The following is a 12,570-nucleotide window of genomic DNA, read 5'->3' on the forward strand; positions in this document are numbered from 1 at the left end:
GAAGCCCCTTCCTTCATTACACCTATCACTAATTTAAATCAAGCCCTAATTCGTGTGTGTGTGTGTGTGTGTGTGGTCGGTCTCCCCCACTAGGTTGTGAACTCCATGAGAACAGGGGTCTTGGTTTCCACACAGTGTCCAGCACTCAGTAGGTGCATAATAAATATTTGCTGAAGGACTAGTCAGAAACTGGCGCCTGTACAGATGGAGACGGGGACCCCCACAAACTCTCTACATTCCCATACCCACCTCACCAGAATTCTGTCTGCGGCTGTGACCCAGCCCTAAGTCTCAGGATGATCCCATCTGGTCCCAGGCCCGCCCCTGTCAAAGCCCCGCCCCCAGGAGACAGAGCAGACCCAGAGCCTTGGGGGCCGGTGGTTGTAAACAGTTTTATTGATGGGGGGCAGGTGGGGGAGGCAAACTCCAGAGAGGGTCCAGGACTCAGCTGGCCACTCAGCTGGCCACTCAGCTGGCATGCATGGTCAGCTGGAGGTCAAGGGGGAGGTCACAGAGGACGGGTGGCATGGGACCCTCTGACCACCCTGGGGCTGTATTTACAGGGGGGCCCGCCCGCCTTAGCCGTCCCCTAGACCGCCCGAGCCCTTAGACAGCTGCCAATGTGACATCTGGACAGGCCTCCCGAGCCCCCGCCTAAAACCCCTGCCGCATCTCACCTCGAACTCCTAACCGGCACCTCGGAGGCCCCCGGCCCTCTGGAAGCCCCGGCATCGGCTCAGCCAACGCCCAGGCCGCTGGGACCTCCGCGCTCACACACAGACACGCACACTGCGCGTGGCCGTCGCCACACACACGCAGCAGCAGCCTGCAGGCACACACGCACGTCTCCCTCCCCTGCCTGGCCCCTTGCACACGGACACGGCATGCACACACACACACACACCCACACACGCTGGGGGCCGGGTGGAGGAAAGGGCCTTTGGGTGGGGGGGAGGGGAGCTTGGGTCTGCAGGTGCGCTCCCCGCCCCATTCCCACCGCCTCCAAGCGCCGCCCCCCGCCCCCCGGCCGCCACCCCGAGAACGGAGTTGTGCAATTGGTTTAGAAAACTGCAAAAGAAACTCAAATTGGAAAACAAACCAAAATCCACGCGCAGAAGGTCAACCTCAAATCCATAGCACATTCCGCCCGCCCCGTCTGCCCGCCGCAGACCGCCTCAGTGTCCTGCGGCTCTGGGGGCGCGTCGGGGTAGGGGGGAGGCCGAGCCCCTTGTGCTTCCCTGCGGCGGAGGGGAGCCCCCCCGCGCGGCCGGGCTGGGGGTCTGAGCACCCACTTGGGAGCTGGCCCCGGGCTCTCGCTCCTGGTTCCCGTGGCTGGCACCGCCGAGGCGCGGGGCCGCGGCCTAGGGAACGGGGGGCGCAGTCCTGTCGGGGCCCCCGTAGGAGAGCAGGTGGGCCAAGTCCGTGACCGGCCGGGCGTGGCGGCCGCGGGGCCGGGCCTCGCCGCTGTTGATCGTGTGCGTGCGGCGCAGCGCGGCGGCCGGAGGGGCGTGCGCGCCTGGTCTCCGGAGACTGCCCGTGGGCGGCGGGCTCCAGGGCCGCGGGAAGCCGTCGGTGGACGAGCTCGGGTCCGAGGGGCCCGTGGGCGCCGACACCACCCGCCGGCGGTCCGGGCTGGCGTGGGGGGTAAGCGGGAAGTCGCCGTGGGAGGCGCGGCCCGGGCGCGCGGTGAAGAGGCGGGCGTCGGGGGCCGCCGGCTCGCCCGGCGCGGGAGGCGGCTCAGGGGCGCGGCCGGGGGCCAGCAGCAGGAGCGAGGACGAGGCGGAGGCCGTGAGCAGCGCGGGGCCGTGTTCCCAGGCGCGGGGGCCCAGGGTGTGCGGGTGCGGGGTGGGCAAGCGCTTCTGGGGCAGCGGCGTCTGCTCGGGCGTGGGCAGCAGCCCGGAGTCCAGGTCGTGGGGGCCGCCCTGCAGCAGCGTGGCCTTGGTCCAGCCGTTCTGCATCAGGGGCGCCAGCAGAGCCTCCGGGGGACCCCCGGGCCCGCCGCCGCCGCCCCCGGCCCGGCCTCCGGGGCCGCCCGCTCGGCGCTCGCCCAGGCGGCTGACGCTCAGCACGGCCTCGCCGCCCCCGTGTGCCAGGATGGCCTCCTTGTCCTTGCGGCGGGCCAGTTCGCGCCGCTCGCGGAGCCCCACGTACCAGCCCACGCTGAAGCCGGACACCACGGCGCCCACCACGAAGGCCGCCACCGATGACGTCACCAGCAGGTTCACCGACACCAGCCCAGCGCGCTCCTCCGAGAGGCTGGCGCGCAGGAGTCCTGGCAGGGGCGGCAGCGTGAGAAGGGCTGGCCGGGGACCGTCCCCTGCGCACCTCCCGCGACCTCCAGCCGGTCTGTCCACCTCTGCTCAGGGGCGTCTCTCTGACCCTTTCAAAGCCCATTTGCCGATCCGTCTGTCCCCTGGCATCTGTTTTCCTAAAATCTGTCTGTCCATCTGCCTGTCTCTTGGCCTCTCTCTGCTCTCACTCCCGTCCCCGTCTGTCTGTCCTTTTCCCACTACCCTACCTGGAACTGGGGCCCCCTGTCCTTCCCAAGCCCTGAGGGACGTCAGTGTATCCCACCCATTCAGGTGTGAGAACCCTGGAGGACCAGGACTTAAGAGTCCCCAGGCCTCCTCCCCTCTCCCCTCTTACCTGTGCAGTCCCCCAAGCCTGAAGTGCTGGCCCCGGACACATCCTGCTCAAAGTTGGCTCTGATGAGGGGTGGGGAGCAGAGAGGCACAGTCAGCAGAAACCCCTGGCACAGAGCTGTGGTTGGTGGGTGTGGGGAACTCCTGATCATCAGGTGACTCAGTCACCCTCCCCCCACCTCCCACTTTCCCAGTACCTGGTGCCAGGGCTCAGGAAGACGCAGGAGCCATCCGGGGCCCACCCGCAGTAGGGGTCCTGACTACCAATGCAGTTCCTAGGGCAGACAAGGGACCCGGCAGGCAGATCAACCAGGGTTTCTGCAGAGGCACCTCTTACCGTCAGCTCTGGGAGTTCTCAAGACACATCTTAGCAGTGGGGGCTATTCCTTCCCCGTTTTACAGATGAGAGAACCGAGGCTCAGGAACGTTTACTTTTGTCCAAGGGACAGAGCCGGGATTGGAGCCCAGGTTTTGGATCTGTGCTATGGCATCACTACTACCATGATGGCAGGCACGGAGCCAGGGTGCTCCACGCGGAGGGCTCACTCTGAGTCCACGTGTGTGCCAGTATTTTGCAAACATCTATTCCCTGGTCCCCAGCTTCTGCTTCTCCTAAAAATGTCTGTCAGATCCCATCCTGCTCTTCTCACAGATCTCCGGGGCTCCCACCTCACTCTGGGGGTGGGAGAAGGAACCCCAAGTCCTCCTGAGGCTCACAGATCCTGCCCAACCTGCCCCGTCTTCTCCCTCCCCCTCACTCACTCTGCTCCAGCCACAGAGGCCTTCTCACTGTTCCACCAACATACCCAACATTCCTGCCCCAGGACCTTTGCACATGCTCTGTCCATCGTTCAGAGAGTCAGAATGCTGTTGGAGCCTGCACTTGAACTTGACTCTCCCCCTTTCCATGCTCACCTCCCTTCACTTCCCTTGCCCACAGCTGGCTGGGGGCAGGGGGCACTTACTTCATGCATCCTGAATATTGCTGGCAGCGTGCCACGGGCACTCGGACCACACAGCGGGGGAAGGCTGCCAGCAGGCCGCCCGAGTCCACATCCAGCTCGAGGCTCAGCAGCCGCTGCCCTGTCTCGCCATCTCCAGACCGTCCACACCTGGAGGTGAGCAGACTGGTAAGACTCAAAGGGAACGCCCTGTCTCCCTGCCCGCTGGCCCTGCCTCTGCCAGGCCTCACCTGTCAGGCCGGTAGGTCTCAAATTCCTCCAGGAAGACACTGGGCCCCGTGGTACCCGAGGCACTGGCGTTGGGCCAGACAAGGAACTTGAGGACCGTGCCCGCCTCAGACCCCAGGAAGACAACGGTCTGGTTGCCCCACGGGCCGGCGCCCACGTCCACAGCCACTCGTGTCAGCTGGTGCCTGGGGCCAGGGTGGAGCAGAAGTCAGGCTGCCGCCCAGCCCCCGTGATCCCTTGTATGCACTCAGAGACACCACCCACGCCAGGCAAGGTGGGCATGGGCGTGGCTCCAAGGGTGCACATCACAGAGAGAAACAGACCCTCAAAGCCAGCTCCTCCCTGGGCCCTCCTGTCTTCATCTGCCCATCTCCCTCCCTCTCTGTGTCTCCCTCCACCTCTGTCTTCCCCTCGTGTCATGTCGGAAGTTGCCCCTACGCTCCCTTCTCGCCCACCACCCTGGCCTGGCCACCAGGACCCCAGCCAAGTGTAGGAACTGACCGCATCAGAGTCCGAACGATCCAGGGTGCGTGGCCCAGGGAGGGCACGGCCTCGTCCATCAGAGGGTGCGTCTTGACAAAGTTGAGGATCTCGTCCGGGAAGGCGCTCGAGGCATTGTACTGCATGCCAGGAGCTGCGCAGCACCCAGGCCTGGGTGGGGGTGAAGCGGTGGTCAGGGCAGACCTGGAGGCCCCCACTCAGGGGCTCTGATTCACTAGGGTGCCCCTGCTCCAAGGGCCTCGGTTTTCTCCACCTGCATAATGGCTACAGCTGACCTCTGGGCTGTGCTTAGTTGCTCACTCGTGTCCAACTCTTTGAGACCTCATAGACTTTAGCCCACCAAGCTCCTCTGTCCACGGGGATTCTCCAGGAAGGAATACTGGAGTGGGTTGCCATGCCCTCCTCCAGGGGATCTTCCCAACCAGGGATCAAACCCAGGTCTCCTGCATCGCAGGTGGATTCTTTACCGTCTGAGCCACCAGGGAAGCCCAAGAATACTGGAGTGGGTAGCCTATCCTATCTCCAGGGGATCTTCCCAACCCAGGAATTGAACCAGGGTCTCCTGCATTGCAGGCAGATTCTTTACCAGCTGAGCAACCAGGGAAACCCACTGCTGACCTCGGCAACAGCTAAACAAGTGCCTGGGAGTCCCAGCCCTCAGTTCAGGGTCAGGATCCCACCCGGGTACCCACTGCAGGATGGAGGGGCCTCTCACCGGGGCCGTGGCACCTGATCCTCTGGCACGGGTGTCCAGATGGACTCAGGGGACTTCTGCTCACGGAAGCGGCCCTCAAACACAGCAGCCACCTGTGTCATGTCAAAGGCGCAGACAGCCGAGCCGGGGATGCTGTGGGTGGAGGCAGATGAAAGGAAGTGGTGAGCCTGGAGGGGTGGGGAACTGCTCTGGGCAAGTATGTGGAGGAGTGTTTGTTCTCTGGAGCAGTCAGACCTACATTTCCCTGGGCCAGAGTTGCTGCCCACCCGTCCAATCCAGTCATTCCACCATCTGAGTAGTTCTCAGACTGGATCATAGCTCAGTTCCTCCATGGCCACCCATGTCCAGGTGCCCCTGTCACTTGCCTGGATGTCCAGTTTCCTAGATGCCACTCTTGCTCCCTTTCAACCCATTCCCGAGAGAGTTTTCCAGAAATGCAAGTCTGACTTGTTCCTCTTCCGCTTCTTACCCTCCCATGGCCCCCTAGTACCCTCAGGATAAAAATCAGGCTCCTCCCCACAGCCTGCCACCTCCCTGCTTCATATCCTCCACTTTCCTTCTTGCTCCCACCACTCTAGCCACACAGGCCTCCTCCCTATGGTTTAAACATTTCAAGCTCATTGGAGCCTCAGGGCCTTTGCACATGCTGTTCCTTTAACTTGGAATGCTCTTCCCTTTCTCTCCATCTCATACCCGTTGATGCCTCTTCTGGGACACCCTCCCTGATCCTTCCTCCAAAGGCAGAAAATAAAGACTGCATCTGCCAAGTTTTGGCCAGAGGGCCTTGGAGGGTCAGTGTCTGGCTTGGTTCCCCCCCTGGCCTGAGACAGAGGCCTCCTGGGCGCCCTGTTTTACCCAGCACAGGACCCCTGGGAATATGTGGTGAGTGATCGTGAGAACTCTCCACCTGCACCCACTGACCTGTTGCTGGGCGTGGAGAAAACAGCAAGGACCACGGGCCGGCCCCCCAGGCTGACCACGCCCGTGACAGCCCGCAGCACGTTGAAGTAGAAGTGAGAGTCCCCCGGCACAGAGCAGTTGAGCCGCGCCTTCAGGAACGAGGTCCACTGCTTCTCCAGCACGCGAGGGGAGCCACCCACATCGTTCCTGCAGACCCGGGCCACGCGGGAAACCACCACCTGTCACAGCGGCGGGAAGACGGCGGCCTGAGCCCCATGTGCTGCCAGGCCCACCTGCAGGGCGCAGTGCCCTCCACCCAGGCTGCGATGGAGCAGGCTAGCCCTGGCTGTCCGTGAGTCCCTGCCCAGTCAGCCCAGCCCCCTGGGCACCAGAGTCCCCGGCGGAAAGGTGGGGATGGTGATGATCACAGCCACCAAGACAACTGTAACCATCACTGCCTCCACTGATGGCTCACTCGCTAGGTGCCAGGCTCTTTATGCTCATCATGTCTCACATTCCTCCCAAAGCTCTACAGAGCAGGGCCTATGATCCCCGTGGTGCAGAGGGGAAACTGAGGCACAGGGAAAGGGAAGTGACCGCAGCCCAAGGCCACGCTCGTAGTAAGTGGCAGTCTGTGCACTTAACTGTCTGCATGGCTTGAGAGATGGGATGGATGGATAGGTGGTGCCACGGAGGTGAATGGATGGATGGATGAATGGATGGCTATATGGGTGAATCTGAAGGGGACAGTGATGGATAATGACGATAATGAAGAAGGAGATCATCGATTGGTGTGTGGATGGATGGACGGGTGTATGTAGATATGTATGTATGGATAGACGGACGGATGGATGGGTGGACAGATGAATGAGTGTGTGGATGGATGGGTGTGTGAATAGATGGATGGATGCACAGATAAGTAGAGGAAGATGAGCATCCGTGAATGGATGAATGTGTGGATGAATGAGTATGTGGACGGCTGGACAGGCGGATGAAGGAGATGATGAGAGGCCATTATCATGCTATATCCACGGGTGGATAGAAGGTTGAATGGAATGGATGAGCAGGTTATGAGGAGAAGCTGGAGGCTAGATAACTGGATATATAGAGGGGTGGGCAGGTAAATGGAGGGATGGACGGCAGATGGATGAGTTGATCAGTAGGAGGGCAGATCAACGGGTGATTGGTATATGAATGAATGGACAGGTAGACGGATGAATGGATGAAGAAGCCAATGAGTGGGAGGCAGATGGGTGGATTCACAGGCGCACAGATGAGTGGATGGATGGCTGGATGGAGAATGGCTGAGGCAGGGGTGGGCGGATGGACAGATGGATAAGTGGTTTGATGGAAGTGTGGTTGGGCTGAAGATGGGTCAGTGAGAGGGTGGCTCAGTGCGCAGACATAGGGGCTGCGGTTGAAGAGTGGATAAATGGATGGTAGATGGGTGGATGGACAGACAAACAGTAACAGGACTGGGACTGGAACCACGGGTGTATCGGACTTCAAACCTGGGACCCTCGCCCAGGGCTACTCCAGAAATGTCTTCAAGTCTCAGGGGCCTGGTCCTGGCTAGAGTGGAGGGGCCTGAGGACCAGAGGGCCCCTCTCACCCTGGGTGAGTTTCATGGACCCACCTCTGCTCTCCACTTCCGATGACTGGAGCCTCTCGGCTACATGCCCCACTGCATGGGCCTCTCTAGGAGGGGAAATAGGACTTTACCTTCTCCAGGTAGTTAAACTCCATCGCGATCTCCCGGAAGAAGAAATAGATGTGGCTGCCCCACTCCACCGCGTGGACAAAGTATGGCTCTGTAGGAGAAGGGGTCAAAACCCAGTTCGTGACAGGAGAAAGGGAGTTTCTGGAGCTGGGAACACAGTAGCCTGGGTGACTGCTTTTACAGTGAAGGGGGAAGGTGGGGAGAACATCAGCTGATTACCCAGGCAAAATAAAAGACACTCAAAGTTTGGGATTTTTATTTTTGTGGGGGAGTGGGTGTCAAAATCCTAAAATCATCGTTGTCTACTTTCCGCAAACAGCAACGTCTACTATTTTGTCATCCTCCTCCCTCCTGTGTTGAGCTGAGCTCCTGCTGAACCCTTCGTACTGTTTCATTTCAGGCTGCTAAGCCACTCATTCCAGCAAGTTCTACTTTATACCCAAGTTAAATCTCTCCTCTAACTAGATTGCCAGAGAGGCCAGTAGGTTCCAAAGAGCAGAAGGGAGCTCCCTGCCTATCTCCTGGACTTTATTTTGGTGGGGGAGTTTGACAGATGTGAGCCCCGCCAGGTCTGCCCTATCGCCCACCTTTGAACCACTTGGAGTCATGTTTCACCGTGCGCAGAGTGGGCCGGTCCCCGAGACTGCGGTAGATGACGGCGTCGATGGCGAGGAAGTCGGTAACGGTGGCTGTGAAGAGCGTCCCTTCTGGGCGGGGTGAGTCGGGGGGGGCAGGGGAGAGGTTAGACCGTAGACCGCAGGGGTTGTGGGGGTCAAAACCTGATCTTCAACACTGAGCCCTGGGACTTCCCTGGTGGTCCAGTGGCTAAGACTCCGTGCTCTCAAAGCAGGGGGCCCAGGTTCAATCCTTGTTCGGGGAACTAGATCCCACACGCAACAACGAAGAGTTCGCAGGCCACAACTAAGACCGATGCAGCCAAATAAATAAAATATCTCAGAAGAAAAGAGACTGAGCCCTGAGCTTAAGTGAGGCCTAAGTCCTAGGCTGAGCCCCAATACTGCCGTGACCCTGACTTCAGCTGATCCTCAACTCCCCAGCTGATCCCAGACCTCGGCTGAGTCCTTCCTGCCTTGAGAGTCTGTCTGTTTCATGGCTGGAGAGATGGTCTCTCCCAGCCACCTTCTAAATGACCAAACTCCAAGAATGGAAAATTCCACGCCTTGCTTAGGGCTAAGGCCCTTTCAAATGGTCAGGGTTGGGGGCACTCACCAGAGAAGAGGGCAACGTTGGCGTGTTTGGGGTCGTATGGACAGCGGGCCATGCCGCTGATGTTGTCCCCGAGGGGCTGCAGTGTGTCCATCTGCAGGGGTGGGGGTGGGGAAATAGGATCTGAGTGACAGCTCCTGGCTGTCCCTAGCAGCCCCTGGCTCCCCCAGTGACCCCCTCCGAGGGGAATCCTGGTGCCACCTTGGATGCTGTGTGACTTTGTCAGTCACTTAACCTCTCTGGGGCTCAGTTTTGTTGCTTAGTGGCTTAGTCGTGTCCGACTCTTTTGTGACCTTACCAAGCTCCTGTGTCCATGGGATTTCCCAGGCAAGAATACTGGAGTGGGTTGCCATTTCCTTCTCCAGGGGATCTTCCAGGGATGGAACCCGCGCCTCCTGCATTGGCAGGTAGATTTTTAACCGCTGAGCCACCAAGGAAATCCAGGGCTCAATTTACTGATCAGAAATTGGGTCTAAGAGTCGATCCTAGTCAATCGTATAACTGGCCTGTAGCTTAAGTAGCCTCAGCCTGTAGAGGCCGCCTTTGGAAGCCTCTTATGGAATTCCGGGTGATGGGGGTGAGGACAGTTCATCCAGTAAGGCTTCCTGTAGGAGGTGATGTGGCCTGGGGAAACGGCACGAGCAGCAGAGGGCCCGTGAGCAAAGGGGCGCCGATGTTAAACCTGGGTGGTCAGGGCTTCGAAGGGCGGTGACTCACGCTGTAGTTGGCACACACGGGGTTGAAGGCATTGGAACCACACACGAAGAGAGTGGATTCGTCCCGAAGTAGAAGCACCTTTACAAAATTTCGACACTCGCCCTGGGATGGGGCGGGAAGACAAAAGCCGGGGTGGGCGTGATCACGGGTGTGGGCGTGGCCAGGACTGTAGGACGCGATGGGGCGTGGTGAAGGGCGGGGCCAGGGTAGAGGCGGGGCCCGATAGGGAGGGGTCAGGTTGTGGGCGTGACTAAAGCAGGGGGCTAAACTAGGAGAAGACTGGGGCGTGGCCATGGCTAAGGGTTGGGCACAGACAAGAAAATAGGGCACTTGAAGGGGTGGGCTGTGACAAGGCCACTAGGGGAGTGGCCACGACTGAGGACCACCTTGAGGGCATGGCTAGGCTCTGGGAGTATCCATGGCAACAGGGGTCTGGCTTGGAATGAAAGCAGAGAAGGATTTGCCCTGTGGGATGGCCAGGACGGATTGGGGCGTTACCAGGGCTGATGCGGGTATGGCTAGGGCTCACTTACCTCCTGCTTGCCCTTCATCCGACACACGTTGATGTCGGTGGGGTTGGAGCGCCAGGTCAGCTTCTGGGAACACAGGGGGCTGGTGAGGGGAGCGGGGTCCCTGACGGACCCAGGAACCCTGCTGGGCAGAACTGAATCCACCGTGCTCCCCAGCGCAGTGTCCGAGCTCCCTGGTGGGAGCGCCAATCGCTGCCCCCTTCCCTCCCGCCTGCGACCCTTCCTCACCCGCTGGTACCGCATTTCCGTTGATGTGGGGGGCTCCAGCTCCACCCGGTACAGGTTGTCCCTAGAGAAGGGGTGTAGTTAGTGAGATCGGGGGCCTCCCCCTACACATTCTATCCTCCTGGCAGCAGACGTGGTGTCCAACACGTACCACACAGGGGCGTGCCAACACCTCTGCCATGCGCAGCTCCAACACTGAGCGTGCCTTCAGGCACCTGAGCATGCCCTTACATGCCTCCTCATGCCCTAAAATGAACCACGGGTTCTAGCACACCCCACATGCCTTACCATGACACCTCACACAACCCATAGCCTAGGGACCTCCAGCTAACACGATGCACTGTCCAATGACTTTACATCTGATGTCCTCCCCACCCAGCACCCCTCAGTCTCCCCAGGCTCTCACTTTTCCTCCCCACGCAGCAGAGACTGCCCTGATCAAGGTCACTGGCCATTGTTAAGTCCAGCGGTCACGTCTCTGTTCTCTTCTCCTTTTCCACAGTGTCTCTCCCCACCAGTCCACTCTTCTCCTGGGAACGCCACCCTCACTGGGTCCCTGGACCTGGCACTCACCTTCCTTCCCTCCCACCTCTCTGGGCCTCTCTTCTCCTGGTGGGCCCACGCCTGGGTCCTCCGGCCTCTTCCTCCCCCTATCCATACCCCTCTGGGTGGCCTTGTCCACTCTCAGGGTGGAACCATGTCTCTGTGCAGATGACACACACAGTCCTGCCTCCAGCCAGGGCCTCCCCTGAGTTCCAGATTTGGGGCCCGGCTAGCAACAGTTAGAACTGGACATGAGCAACAGACTGGTTCCAGATAGGAAAAGGAGTACGTCAAGGCTGTATATTTAACTTATATGCAGAGTATATCATGAGAAACGCTGGGCTGGAAGAAGCACAAGCTGGAATCAAGACTGCCGGGAGAAATAACCTCAGATATGCAGATGACACCACCCTTACGGCAGAAAGTGAAGAGGAACTAAAAGGCCTCTTGATGAAAGTGAAAGAGGAGAGTGAAAAAGTTGGCTTAAAGCACAACATTCAGAAAACTAAGATCATGGCATCTGGTCCCATCACTTCATGGCAAATAGATGGGGAAACAGTGTCAGACTTTATTTTTTTGTGCTCCAAATTCACTGCAGATGCTGACTGCAGCTATGAAATTAAAAGACGCTTACTCCTTGGAAGGAAAGTTATGACCAACCTAGATAGCATATTAAAAAGCAGAGACATTACTTTGCCAACAAAGGTCCGTCTAGTCAAGGCTATGTTTTTTCCAGTGGTCATGTGTGGATGTGAGAGTTGGACTATAAAGAAAGCTAAGCGCTGAAGAATCGATGCTTTTGAACTGTGGTGTTGGAGAAGACTCTTGAGAGTCCCTTGGACTGCAAGGAGGTCCAACCAGTCCATTCTAAAGGAGATCAATCCTGGGTGTTCATTGGAAGGACTGATGCTAAAGCTGAAACTCCAATACTTTGGCCACCTCATGCGAAGAGTTGACTCACTGGAAAAGACTCTGATGCTGGGAGGGACTGGGGGCAGGAGAAGAAGGGGACAACAGAGAATGAGATGGCTGGATGGCCTCACCGACTCGATGGACATGAGTTTGAGTGAACTCCGGGAGTTGGTGATGGACAGGGAGGCCTGGCGTGCTGTGATTCATGGGGTCGCAAAGCGTCGGACAGGACTGAGCGAGTGAACTGAGTGACTAACCCTCAAAGTCTCCACAAGGGAGGGTTCACAGGTTTCTCACACTCGGCATGGCCTCGCTGAGCTCGACCATCCCCCAAACCTGCCCCCACCCTGACCACCCTCTCGGGTCAGGTGTGCCTCGGCTGAGACAACAATGTGGGAGTGACCCACATCTCCCCGCGTCGGCTTCCCTCCCAATACCTTCACCTCTGCCTTCAATATGTATCTAGAGTTCATCCACTTCTCACACCCTCTACGGCCACCACTCTCGTTCAGCCCCCATTACTGGACCGCCCAGGTGTAGGGCCTCCCGCCCTCACCGACACAGCCTGTCTTCCCCGCAGCAGCCACCGGAGAGCGGGTGTGTGAGCACCCGAGTCGCGTTCGCCTTCTCCCCCACAGTCGGCTCTCCTCACAGCAGCCACTAGAGGGCACCTGTGAGCACCTGAGTCAGGCCCCGCCCCTCCGCTGCACAGCCCTCTTGGATCCCATCTCTCTTGGGGTAAAAGCTT

General features: G+C 59.3%; 1 protein-coding gene across 3 annotated transcripts in view; it reads right to left on the reverse strand.

The window, feature by feature from the left end:
- Positions 1–379: 379 nt before the first annotated feature.
- Positions 380–12,570, reverse strand: part of SEMA6B (semaphorin 6B) — a 29,747-nt gene continuing 17,556 nt past the window's right edge. For all 3 annotated transcript variants that reach the window (XM_055431055.2, XM_055431054.2, XM_055431053.2), the window contains exons 4-17: positions 10,371–10,431; positions 10,146–10,208; positions 9,613–9,714; positions 8,899–8,989; positions 8,256–8,375; positions 7,671–7,759; positions 5,970–6,187; positions 5,049–5,180; positions 4,334–4,483; positions 3,835–4,017; positions 3,608–3,754; positions 2,840–2,917; positions 2,647–2,705; positions 380–2,272 (exon numbers count right to left, since the gene is read on the reverse strand). In XM_055431055.2, the coding sequence (XP_055287030.2) occupies positions 1,362–2,272; positions 2,647–2,705; positions 2,840–2,917; positions 3,608–3,754; positions 3,835–4,017; positions 4,334–4,483; positions 5,049–5,180; positions 5,970–6,187; positions 7,671–7,759; positions 8,256–8,375; positions 8,899–8,989; positions 9,613–9,714; positions 10,146–10,208; positions 10,371–10,431 (2,404 nt within the window). In that variant the 3' untranslated portion in view covers positions 380–1,361. The remainder of the gene's footprint in view (positions 2,273–2,646; positions 2,706–2,839; positions 2,918–3,607; positions 3,755–3,834; positions 4,018–4,333; positions 4,484–5,048; positions 5,181–5,969; positions 6,188–7,670; positions 7,760–8,255; positions 8,376–8,898; positions 8,990–9,612; positions 9,715–10,145; positions 10,209–10,370; positions 10,432–12,570) is intronic.

This window comes from Moschus berezovskii, chromosome 8 (assembly GCF_049115385.1).
Source record: "Moschus berezovskii isolate FMDL1 chromosome 8, NW_MosBer_1.0, whole genome shotgun sequence".
Classification (NCBI taxonomy): Eukaryota; Metazoa; Chordata; class Mammalia; order Artiodactyla; family Moschidae; genus Moschus; species Moschus berezovskii.